Source organism: Lolium rigidum, chromosome 7, assembly GCF_022539505.1.
Source record: "Lolium rigidum isolate FL_2022 chromosome 7, APGP_CSIRO_Lrig_0.1, whole genome shotgun sequence".
NCBI lineage: Eukaryota > Viridiplantae > Streptophyta > Magnoliopsida > Poales > Poaceae > Lolium > Lolium rigidum.
The window spans coordinates 332304697-332317678 of NC_061514.1; the positions used below are offsets into that span (position 1 = coordinate 332304697).

At 44.6% G+C, this 12982-nt stretch overlaps 1 protein-coding gene across 1 annotated transcript; it reads right to left on the reverse strand.

Moving 5' to 3' along the window:
• Positions 1-5535: 5535 nt before the first annotated feature.
• LOC124679131 (momilactone A synthase-like) lies at positions 5536-6444 on the reverse strand. The gene has a single exon (XM_047214947.1). It carries the CDS (start codon positions 6442-6444, stop codon positions 5536-5538), a length of 909 nt encoding a protein of 302 aa, XP_047070903.1.
• Between the last annotated feature and the right edge of the window lie 6538 nt (positions 6445-12982).

The following is a 12982-nucleotide window of genomic DNA, read 5'->3' on the forward strand; positions in this document are numbered from 1 at the left end:
TGTATAGGATATGTTCAAGGTGGAAATCTGTTCTATTATTTTTTACAAAATGTTTTTTAAAGAAGGAACCCGTTCATGCTTGGTATTTTTGTTCATCATGGAAAGCCGTTCACGGAACCGTTGATGTTTTGCAATTTGTTCATCGTGGAATTCCGTTCATTTTTTTAAATTTTGTTTAAGTTACAAAACATTCAATGTGCAAATCCGTTCATTTTTCAAAAATATTCAAGGTGGGAATGCGTTCTTTTTTGAAATGTGTTCATACACAGAAACCATTCAAGGAGGAAACTATTCATAGTTGAATTTCTTTCATATATTCGATATGTTCAAGGTGGAAATCTGTTTTCATCTTTTTTGAATTTTGTTTTAAGTTGAAAACCGTTCAACGTGCAAATCTGTTTGTTTTTCAAAACTTTCTAAGGTGGGTATTTTTGGAAAAATGTTTTGAAGAACTAAACCATTCATGCTAGGATTTTTGTTCATCATGGTAATATGTTCATGTAATCAACCTTGAAAAATCCTTTATTTTTTATTCAAAAATGTTGAAGGTGGGAATGCGTTCATTCTCAAATTTGTTCGTACATCATGGAAACCGTTCATACTTGAATTTCGTTCATGTACAGGATATGTTCAATGTGGAAATCCGTTCTATTGTTTTTTACAAAAAAATGAAAGAAGGAAACCGTTCATACTTGGTATTTTTTGTTCATTATGGAAAGCCGTTCATGGAACCGTTGATGTTTTGCAATTTGTTCATCACGGAAATGCGTTCATTTTTAAATTTGTTCAAAGACGAAAACCGTTCATAGTTGAAATTCGTTCATCTAATAGATATGTTTAAGATGGAAATCTTTCCATCTTTTTGAAAATTGTTTTAAGTTCAAAAAAGTTCAACGTGCAAATATTTTCGTTTTTCAAAAAATTCTAAGGTCGGCATTCTTGGAAAAATGTTTAAAGAACAAAACCGTTGATGTTTTTGCAATGCTAGGAATTTTTGTTCATCATGGAAATCTGTTCATGTAACGAACCTGGGAAAATCTGTTCTTTTTTCAAAATGTTCAAGGTGGGAATGCGTTCATTTGCAAATTTGTTCGTACACAAAAACCGTTCAAGGAGCAAAACCGTTCATAGTTGAATTTCTGTTAAGATGAACACCATCTTGGAAAAGTAAGTTACAACTTGTAAGTCATACATTCAAATCATTAGTTAGATTAAATGTAAAATTTCCGTTCGATTTTGAAGTAATTTCTACAAAGATGAACACCATCTTGGAAAAGTAAGTTACAACTTGTAAGTCATACTTTCTAAAATGAAGCATTTGTTTTAATTTTTCATTAGAATTCTTCTATTATTCACAGAACAAAATTCGGAAAGTGGAGTGTTCAAGAAAGGAAGAAGACTGCGAATATTCTTTTCAGGACGAGTCAAACATGGTTCGTGTCTGTTTCTGCAAATACAGAGTTTTTCGCCAACTCAGATGTAATTCGAATAGAAATAGCAGTGCTCCATGCGAAGTTTCACTTTCTCGAAGTTTCATCATGTATTGCAATTTGAAAGGTTGAATAACCTACGGCCCTAGTTCATGAGATGCCAAAAGTTCCCTTCAGATTTACTTTTGAAACAGGGGAATTTCCAAATTTGTTGCAGTTTCTGGTCGTCTAGTACCAATTTAAGGCTCGGAGAAACGTGGCTCAAAAAGAAGGATACGAGGAACCGTACAATTGGTGCGCGCGCACGAGAACGATGAACATGCTGTTTCCCGTAACGACGAGCGCGTTAGTGGGCCGAGCCCATTAAGGAGTGTCTCCCGCACCGTCTGAGCGGAGGCAACGTAACGGTTCGCTTAAAGCGTTCTATAGGCGGGCAACCGCGTCACACCCGCGTGGGCCGCGCAAGCCCAAGCCGCTGCCGCTTCGATCGCCAGCCAGGCCTCTCTCGCTTCGCACACCCGCTCGACTTGCGCAGCCGCTCGCCCGCCCCGCACATGCCTGTGCGTGTGCCGCGCCGCTCCTGCCAGTTCCTGGCCCCACGCCCAGTCCCACACACACTTTTCCTTCTGCTCCTCTCTCTCCGATTCCTTTCAGTCCAGAAACTCCAGCCCGTATAACCGTGGCCCAAATCCGTTTATACCAGAAAATTTCTTTCTTTCTATTTTTGCGTTCGTTTCCAGTAGGCTCAGCCAGTACGACCGGGTACACAGCCAGTCATACTGGCCACTCTGTTTCTCCGCGCGAAAATTGCCCACAACGGCTAGTTTTGTCCATAAAAGGCAACTCAGTTTTTGGAATCAATTACCTTTGCTATTCCATTTGATCTAGATTTAATTTGTGAAGGTCTCGAGAACTTCATCTCCATTCCCCAACTCAAATCCTCGATCCCACTCCATCGTTTTTGAGAGTTGATCCGTGCATCTCGAACAACTTATCATCCTCTCCCTTTCTACCACACATATTTCGATTTGAGCCATTGTACCAAGTTTTCCTCTCCAATCTTTTTTACTCTTGGAGGTTGAGGATTCCTAGGCGGTTTCGGTCGCTGGGAGCGATCAATTTTCTGATCGAGCAGGAAAGTTTGTACGGGATTGAAGCCATCCCTAAGGTCTTCACATAGAGGAACGAGCTCCTACTTTGTGGAAGGAGCTCACGGAGAAGAAGGTGTGCCTTCGTGTCGTTCGTTGTCTTTCATGGTACCGCACCTCTCCAACGGTGACTAGCTTCCCCTCAAGGAAATGAACATCGAGATACATCATCGTCTCCGTAAGTTCCGGTTATTTCTTTCCACTTATTTATTTTGTGATAGCCATCGAGTTTGAAGTTCTTGATATATGTATTTTGTCATGTAGGGTGCTCCACTTTTTTGACAGTTCTACCGTAGGGGACGGTGTAGGGTTCTCCACTTAGTTTGCATTAGGCCACATTATTTATCCGCATAGCCTAAAATTGCAAACAAGCCAAGATTTTTTTTTGTACAACCTATTCACCCCCCTCTAGGTTACCGACATTGAACTTTCAATGATTTACCTCTTCTATTTCCATGTTTGCAAACATGCGACTCCCCATGGAATTTCATCCAAAAGTGCAATCTCAGAAGATAGTTCTCCATTTATCGGATGCAATTGAGAACAAGCCCCTCTCTCCTGCAGTTTTTTAATTTCGCATGAATCAATAGGTAAATATTATGTTGTGTATCGTTTTGAAAAGTTATTTACTTAAATAGCAGAGTGCAAACATACATAGACGCAACCATCATCCAATCAAACGTGTGCATCCAACATGTTTCCATTCTGGAAAAAAATACACAACATGAGATTAAGCTTTTTCTAATTCTTTTTTACATTGAAGAAGAAAATCTTTATTTTACAAATAACTTTACCTTATTGGACACATCCATACCAAACAATTCCAGGTATGGCATATTCTGAAATCAAATATACATAGAAATAGTATCGTACATTTTATTTACTATCACTCATAAGTTTTTATGCGCAAGCGTAAAAGCTTAAAAAGATTTTTTGGTTGTAAATGAAATTTGACAATAGATCATGATCTCCTTGACTACCAAGAGAAAGAATGTCTTGCATCAAGTGAGTTTATTGGCCCTGTACATTTTGTATACAAGCATATTGATAAACACAATATTTTCTATGGTGCAGTGTAAACATTACTGTTTGGTGTAAATATAGCTTTTCCTACTAGATATATACAGTGTAAATTCGGTGGAAATACAGTTGTAGATAATCTAGAGATTTGCAATGTTTTCATTTTTTATTCTGTAGATGAACTTGAAATACTCAGTGTAAATGAACTGGAAATACTCAGTGTAAATGGGATTCTAGTTTATCAACCTAATAGTTTCGTAGATTTTATGTATACGCGGTGTAAATACAGTTGCGAAACTCGAAATTCATTTTGAAAATATGATGTACATGTTAGCTTTCTATATCCCCCAGATTTAAACATGTGTAAATACAAAGTAATTATAGATAATTTTGTGTAAACAAACCGTAAATTACAGAGTAAACGTAAGTTTTGTGTAAACAAATTGTAAATATACCCAAGAGAGCTTTTGATAGCTACTATACCGATGTGGTTAATTGATCACATTGATTTTCGTGTGGGTTTGCTCTGGTTTTGATGACCATAGGAGTGACAACTCAAGCGCTAAAACAAGGTAATCTTCTAGCTATTTCTCATATTAGCTGCAATGTTTCTCCTTTTGAAACTCTTTTTCAATATTACTCTGTCAGTGTTGATAGGAATATGTAGAATGAAAGGTGGTAGTTAAAAAATAGAATCCATGATTAGTTTCTACCTATTTCTCATATTCTTCTTTCCAAAATCTTTTTTAATGTTACTCTGGTAGTGTTGCTTTTGTCGCTGTTGATAGTCATATGTAGAATTAAAATTATTAGTTCATCATGCATAATTCATTGTTTAACACTCTTGTTTTGATGTAGTTAACAAATAGAATTCATGATGAGTTTCCTAGGTAACTATCAAATAAATGTGGCTACTCAAAACCAAAGAAGTTTACATGTTAGTGCTTTTTTCTATCAGTCCTTTTTCCTCAAGTTTTTATGAAGTAAACAAAATAGGATCCATGATTGGTTTTATAGTTTCCATGCGTTGAACAGATACAAGGATAGCTAATTCATGATCTTTGAAGGAAGAAGAAACAAAAGTGAAAAACAAGAGAATTTGCAGGAACAAGCTAACACAGATAGCCTGAAGAGGAGTAGGGAAATTGCAGGAACCTGGAGCTGGTTGTTTCCCAAACGAGAATCTGCATCAACATGCTTGTTCTTGTCATCGCCATTATCTTGTTCGATCCTGGAAGCCTCCTCCTTGTTCTGTTTTTCCATCTCCTTTGTCAAGATCTGAGCGGCTATGTTCTCTTTCCTTTTGTGCGATGCAAAAAGGTGCTTAGGCGTGACGCGCGGGAGTTGTTGGGTTTTTTCCGGTGTTAGACAGCAAACTGGAGAAAAGAACATGAAAAGAAAACCACTTTTTGGGAGTTGACGACCAAAGGACCACGCACAGTTGTCGTATTTCTATTGGACAAAAGTTCGGGCGATGCCGAGAAGGAAAATACTCGAATGCCAATTAGATGGTCCCTAATTTTTACACACGTGTTGTAAAGCGAATTATAGAGACATGGGTTCAGCGAAACCCGATTAAACTTACCCAACCCACTAAGTTACATAGTTATTATCCAACCACTAAGTTACAAAAAATTGGGGAGAGGAAGTTTCGTTTAAACTATTCATATGAAACTTGTATTTTTTTATCTAACCTACATACTTTTGAATTTTGGTATAAAATGGCACGCACATACATATGTGCATTCCCTACCTGCAATGCAAAAAAATAATTATTTGAAATTTTAGAGGTTCGAAATACAGAATTTAGAGAGCTAAACTAACTCGGGTTCGGTTGAAGCCAGGTTCAAACACGTATTTTCGCACGTGCTGCAGTATTTCAAGTTTTCAACACATAAGGCCAGAACGCATCATCACGTCGTCAAGACCTGTCAACGTCACGGCGCCGGCATGTTTGGCGCCTTCCCCACGGTGAAGCCGCCGTCGACGACGAGGTTGTGCCCGTTGACGTACCTGGCCTCGTCGGACGCCAGGTACATGGCGGCGGCGGCCACGTCCTCCGCCGCGAGCGCCGGCCCGTCCATCTCGTTCATGTCCCTCTCCACAATCCGCCTGCGCTCCTCGGCGCTGGACCCGGGGTAGCACACGGCCATGTACCGCATCACCAGCGGCGTCGGGAGGAAGTTGGGAGAGATGGCGTTCACGCGCACGCCGGAGCGCGCCATCTCCCCGGCCACGGCGCGCACGAGCCCCAGCACCGCCGACTTGGAGACGCTGTAGGCCGGGTACGCCACGCTGCCCAGCACGCCCGCGGTGCTGGCCGTGCAGATGATGCTCCCGCCGCGGCGAGGCACCATGACGCGCGCGGCGTGCTTGACGCCGGCGAGCACGGCCCGGGCGTTGACCGCCATGACGCGGTCGAAGTTGGCGAGGTCCAGCGAGCCGAGAGGGACGGGCGTGAGGTCGCCGCCGATGCCGGCGTTGTTGAACATGATGTCTAGCTTGCCGTGGCGGGAGACGGCGAGGTCGACGGCCGCGGCGACCTGCTCCTCGTCGGTGACGTCGCAGCGGGTGTAGGATGCCGAGTCGGCGCCGAGCTCGGCCACCAGGGCGCGTCCCAGGTCGTCCTGGACGTCGGCCAGGACGACCTTGGCGCCGTTCCTGACGAACTCCACGGCTGTGGCCTTGCCGATGCCGCTGGCCCCGCCGGTGATCACGGCCACCTTCCCGGCCAACCTATGAGAGCTCGAGGTAGTGGAGTAGCTGCAGTGACCGACTAACCCGACGGGCAGCGCCGGCGCGGCTCCGTTCTTTCGCCTGAAGACGATCTGCGTCGCTCGTAGCATCTTGCCGATCTGATCTCCGTTGCGAGCTCGCACTGAGCAAACGCTAGCTAGCTAGCTGGTCTTGGATTGTGAATTGTCAGGCGGGTACGTTACTACTGTATTTAACAAGACGACGATGGACGCCGCGTCGGGGCCGGACGACTGTCGAGAGCGCTGATCAGTGATCACGTATTCGTGTTGGGCTATTGCTCCGGTGTCCCCCTCTAAACTTTGTTCTATTTAGACGGTTAGGATCTGCTGATACCCTTTCGTGGGTTGACTTAACATGTGTGTTTGGTTCATGGGCAAACATGTACGGGATGGGATGGGATAAAATATGTTTAATTAACGATTAATAGAAAAAATATAAATATGCCATTAACACACCAGTTAATATGTAATTAACGGGTCCTTTTTCCTTTGTGGTGGAGGCTGGACCTAGCGGGCGGCGGCCTACCCGTGCCTAGCAAGGTCACTATCCGCACATACTTAGCGAGGCCGTTTCTTCGACTAGGTGTGGCGCAGACGTAGCAAGCTCGTTGCTCGCCACGCCATGGAGGCTGCCGCCGCCGAGCTAGGGAGCCACGTTGAAAATCAAGCCCGCCGCTTACCGCGCCCTGGAGGCCGCCGATGTCGAGCTGGGGAGCCACGCGGAAAAGCAAGCCCACCGCTCGCCGTGACATGGTGGCCGCCGCTGAGCTAGGGAGCCACACATACGACGGTGGCAGGTGTCGGAGTCGCGTCGACGACCATGGATTCTCAAGCGGCTAGTGAGATTAGTCATGAAATTCACGGATCATATGGTCCAACCTTTCTCAGAAACATTCGGTTTTTGGGATGGGATCATCCATATTTTCTGGTCACGAACCAAACACACGTTTACCACCTGAACGTCGTTCGCCAGAGGGACACCGGAGCACAGCCCTTCGTGTTGTCCTCCTAAAGTGAGAGCATGCATCATTGCGTGCTGCATGACCTCTGCAGTGTTTGCACTCCAGCTGACTTGCCTGCCCCGACATACATAATTTTGCAACGAGCACACCTTAATTTAGGTTCATTATTATTGCCTCATTTTGAAAAGACCGTATTAGTGACCTTGGTTTTGTCTGTACATGATGTTGGACTGCGATCAAGCTTGCCAATAGTCTTTATGCGATGTTATGTTGCACCAGAGGTTAAACTTTAGATATAAAAAAGTGTATATATAGTTCAACACATAAATTGTACTGCCCAAATAATATTTACGGTCATCCAGAGTGTAAGTTAGGGTTCTTGGTTAATAAGCATGTTACTGAAGACTAATTGAACAAACAACTAGCACATGCACCTATTAGATCGTTACAATCATTTTTCACTTTGGCGAGCCTTCTATATTCGAAGATCAACCATATATTCTTCTGTCATGTGAACAATTTTATATTTTGGTGGCCCATACCTGTTTTTTCATATCTGTAGACGAATCATAAAATGCATTGTTTTCACTGGCATAGCCTCTTTTGGCGAATGATTATTCGAGTGGTTCCGAACTGATACTTTTATTTGATTGTATCATTTATTTAACTGTATAATGTTCTCCTCAACCTTTTCAACTTTATCCTTGTTCTGTGATGAAACTTTTAATTAGTATTATTTTGTATGCGATATGGGAAGATACGGGGAGACTTCTTTTCAACTTATAGGATCTCCTCTCATAATCAACCCTCTCTTACCTTCTCTAGAAATTCGTCTCCAAAATTTATTCAAATTTCTAAATTAGTTTGTCAAATACTAGTTTAAAGTTAAAATAAATTTAGGAGAAAAGGAGTGGGCCATGACCATTATGTGAGGAATACTTTGACATCATCTGCAAGATGCGAGGATGACGGATTGCAGCTTAATGCCATGTGTTGGCAGCCATGATGTTGTAAATATTCCTGCATCTGTATTCGTATTTTTCATAAATATAACCCCTGATAAAGCTAATTTCTCATCTAACCCTATGGCAAAACTACTGTACTTTAAAATCCGAGCTCTGGGTTTGGCGTCTTCAAAAATAAAGCCGAAATTATGTAGGTCGACACCAAGGTCAAACAACACAGAAACAATCTAGGTACTTCGAAGCTACACCAATGCCATTGGCGCCAACCTCACTTTGGCTCCGTGCAGCTTGGCACCAACATGCTTCTGTGTTACATTCTGTTACAGACACGAGATAGCTAGATAGAGTTTGATACACACATCCACAGAAATCAAGCCTCAGCGTCTCGCCGAGAGGATGGAATCCAGATGAACATGCGAGTTCATCGGAGGGAGGAGGAAGAGAAGCTACACACGGTAGTCAGTTTACAGAATATTCTCCAGATGCCTTCCTCCACGAGCCTTGCTTCTACTTGACGCCACGAGCTGGTGCGGTCGCACCGCGAGTCGTTCCTGGGTTTTGGGCCGATGCCTTTGCTTCTAGGTGAGCCTTCTTGATCTCCTGGCGCTTGCTGGCCCGCTTGAGTGTTGTGACAGCCTCCTTCAGGTAAACAGTCGTGACAATGCCGCCTCCTGAAGAACCAGCTTGCCCCCAAGCTGGTGCCGCTGGAAAAGCCTCGACCACCGCGAACAGATGCTCCCAGGTAGCACAGTTTTCGGGCAATCCATGCCATTGAAGTTTGACCTGAGGCACCATCTTCTTGCCTCTCTTCACAAACCGCTCTGCCAACACTACGCAGGGTTGAACTGCATCGGAGTTAGAGATGTAATACAGTGGGAGATCAGTACTCACTGGGTCAGATGGCCTGATCGCCTGCTTGAGTTGTGAGACGTGAACAACAGGGTGAATCTTCGCAGTAGGAGGCAACTGTAACTTGTATGCCACTGTTCCTACACGTTTTAGCACTTTGTATGGTCCAAAATACCTGAACCCAAGTTTCTGTGAAGATCTCTGTGCCACTGATGTCTGTATGTAAGGTTGGAGTCTCAGATAGACCATGTCTCCAACTATGAACTGACGCTCGACTCGTTTCTTATCAGCTTGTACTTGCATTCGACGCTGGGCTCGCTCGAGATGTTGCCTGAAGATTGGAAGCATCACGTTTCGTTCATGCAGCCAATGCTCCACTTCAGTAACTGCTGGCTGGAGCGAATTCTGGATCCCAAAATGTCTTGGCATGTGCCCATATAGTACCTCAAAGGGGGATCTGCCCAGAGATGAGTGGAAGTTTGTGTTGTACCAATACTCGGCCTGGGGCAACCATGCCGACCATTTGTGAGGATTGGCGTGTACCAGGCACCTCAGGTATGTCTCAAGACACTGGTTGAGCCGTTCGGTCTGCCCATCCGTCTGTGGGTGGTAAGATGAGCTAAGATTCAGAGTGGTGTCTGCTAGCTTGAATAGTTGACGCCAGAAGGTACTAATGAAAATTTTGTCGCGGTCTGATATGATCACCTTTGGCATCCCATGCAGCCTATAGATATTGTCCAAGAACAGACGAGCAATTGATACTGCCGAGAAGGGATGCTTGCATGGAATGAAGTGTCCGTATTTAGTGAACTTATCAATGACTACCAGATGGTGTCGTAGTGATAAGAGTTGGGCAATCCTTCGACGAAATCCAAGCTGACTGTATGCCATGCTTCTGGTGGTATCGGCAATGGTTTGAGCAGCCCTGGTGTCTTGCATCGCTCGCTTTTTGCTTGCTGACAAGTGTTGCACTGCTTCACGAAGCTCTCAATGTACTGACGCATATTAGGCCAGGCAAAAAGCTGTTTTACCTTGTGGTATGTCGCGAGGGTGCCAGAATGGCCACCCAGCCCACTATTGTGCAGCGCCTGCAACACTGCATCATGAGCTTCTTTGTGTGCCCCGAGCCACACCCTTCCTTTGTAACGAATCACTCCGTCGTGCAGCGAGTATCCTTTGTCATTGCTCTTCACCAGGCTCAATTCAGTGAGCAATTTTTGTGCCTGAGGATTCTTCTTGTAACCTTCGATGACTGTTTCCAACCACCGCGGCATGACTGTCGACAGAGCTAGACAATGCTCGTCTGCTGGACGACGAGATAAGGCATCAGCTGCCCTGTTTTCCGTGCCTTTCTTGTACACGACCTGATAAGTGAAACCCATGAGCTTGAAGTACGCCTTCTGTTGGATTGGCGTTGAGATACGATGATCATCCAAGTGCACCAAGCTCCGCTGGTCCGTGCGAATTGTGAATTTCTGGTGCTGGAGGTATGCGCGCCACCGATCGATAGCGAGCAAGATCGCCAAACATTCCTTGTCATATGTTGACAAGGCTTGATTTTTAGGTCCCAACGCCTTGCTGAGGAATGCCACTGGATGTCCCTGCTGCATCAGTACAGCTCCAATTCCGCGGTCACACGCATCAGTCTCGAGTACAAATTCCTTGGAGAAATCTGGCAGTGCCAGCACTGGAGCCTCCACCAACGCTTGCTTAAGTGCCGTGAAGGAGGCTTGCTCCTGCGGCGTCCATAGGAATTGCACGTGCTTGCGCAACAGATTCGTCAGCGGTTTGCATATGGCACCAAACCCGCGAATGAATTTCCTGTAGTACCCTGCAAGTCCGAGGAATCTCCTAAGCTGCTTGAGGTTCCTAGGCTTAGGCCATGATTTGACTGCCTCAATCTTGGAAGGATCTGTGCCCACGCCTGCGGCACTGATGATGTGCCCCAGGTACTCAAGTGAAGGTTGCGCGAAAGTACACTTGCTTCGCTTCACATACAAATCATGTTGCTTCAAGATACTGAACACCTCTGCTAGATGCTTCGCGTGTTCTTCGATTGAGTTGCTGTAGATGAGAATATCATCCACGAATACCAGCACCGATTTGCGAATTTGTTGTTCAAAGATTTGGTTCATTGCAGACTGGAATGTCGCTGGTGCCGTGGCCAGTCCGAAGGGCATTACTCTGAATTCGAAGTGTCCACTATGTGTTCTAAATGCTGATTTTATTTCGTCTTCCTCCGCCAAGCGAATTTGATGATATCCAGAGCGAAGGTCCAATTTGGTGAAAAACTTTGCTCCAGCCAGTTCATCAAGCACCTCTTCGACAATTGGCATAGGGTACTTGTCTTTGATGGTGATCGCGTTGAGGTGGCGGTAGTCAACACAAAAGCGCCAGGAACCATCCTTCTTCTTGACGAGGAGGACCGGCGATGCAAAAGGACTGTGGCTTGGCTTGATAATCCCTTTCCGAAGCATCTCGGTGATCTGTTTCTCAATTTCATCTTTCTGGTGTGGTGTATATCTGTAAGGACGCACGCTGACCGGTTTGACGCCAGGCATCAGATTGATGTGATGATCAAATCCTCGGTGTGGCGGCAATCCCTGTGGCTCACCGAAACATGAATCGAAATCCTCCAGCACTTGCGCCACCAGTTTGTGTGTGTCCCCTGTTTCTGTCGTTTCTTTGACTGAGCATAACTGTATCACTTGTGCCAACTCACCTGTCTTGATGAGACGATGCAGTTGCGGCCCTGTGATCTGTGAGCACGAATCTGTGCGATTCTTTATCCCTTTCAGCGTAATGCGCTTGCCATCATGTCTAAATCTAAGTGTTTTTCTTTCCCAGCTGATCCACATGTCACCACATGATTCCAACCAATCCATTCCTAGAATCATATCATACCCTTTTAGCGCAAACACTTTGAGTGTGGAAGAAAACACATTGCCTTGACACTGCCAGATCACGTCTGGAACTGCAGAGGAACAATCGATGCGTGCACCATTGGCCACCACTACCTTGACTGAATCTGACAGTATGCTGTTCAGCCCTAGATCTGCCACAGTATGCTCAGCGATGAAACTGCCTGAGCTGCCCGAGTCGACCAAGATAAGAACCTGCTTGCCATTGATGCACCCTTGTAATCTTATTGTTTTCTTGGCTGCAGTACCTGTGGAGGCTGAGTAAGATATTTTCATTAGTGTTTCTTCTTCAGACGACTCCTCTTCTTTCTCATCATCAGAGGATGACTGTATCTGCAACAATTCCAACAGTTCTTCAACCACATTTAGAGCCACTGTTTTTGAACATTTGTGCCCAGGCTGGTATTTATCCCCACACTTGAAACACTCGCCTCTGGCCCGGCGCTGTGCTTTAAGTGTCTTGAATTGTTCTGACCATGGAGGCTTCGATCTCTTCTATTTTTTTCTGCTCATCTGCAGGCTGAGATAATATCCCTCTGTTGGCATACCCAGATCTGAAATTATTTTTGGTGTAGTCGTTCTTGAATCGGCCAGTGGGGGATTGCCTCGCTTCTTCCAACATTTCCTCCTGTGTTACACCAAGAGATAACGCAACATCAACTGTTCTAGGACAATGCAACCTAATAGCTTTTTGAATTTCCGTTTTTAACCCAACTACAAATTTAGTAACAAAAAATGCTTCGTCATAGTGTTTGTTATGCAACAAAACTTTGTGTCTCAGGCTCTCAAAACCCTGGTAATACGCCTCTACTGTGCCTTTCTGTTTCCACCTCTCTAATGCTTCTAAGTGTTTGATGTGTTTGTTTTTCCCAAATTTGGTATGCACAGCTACAACTAGCTCCTCCCAAGTCTCAATTTCATTGACTGCCTC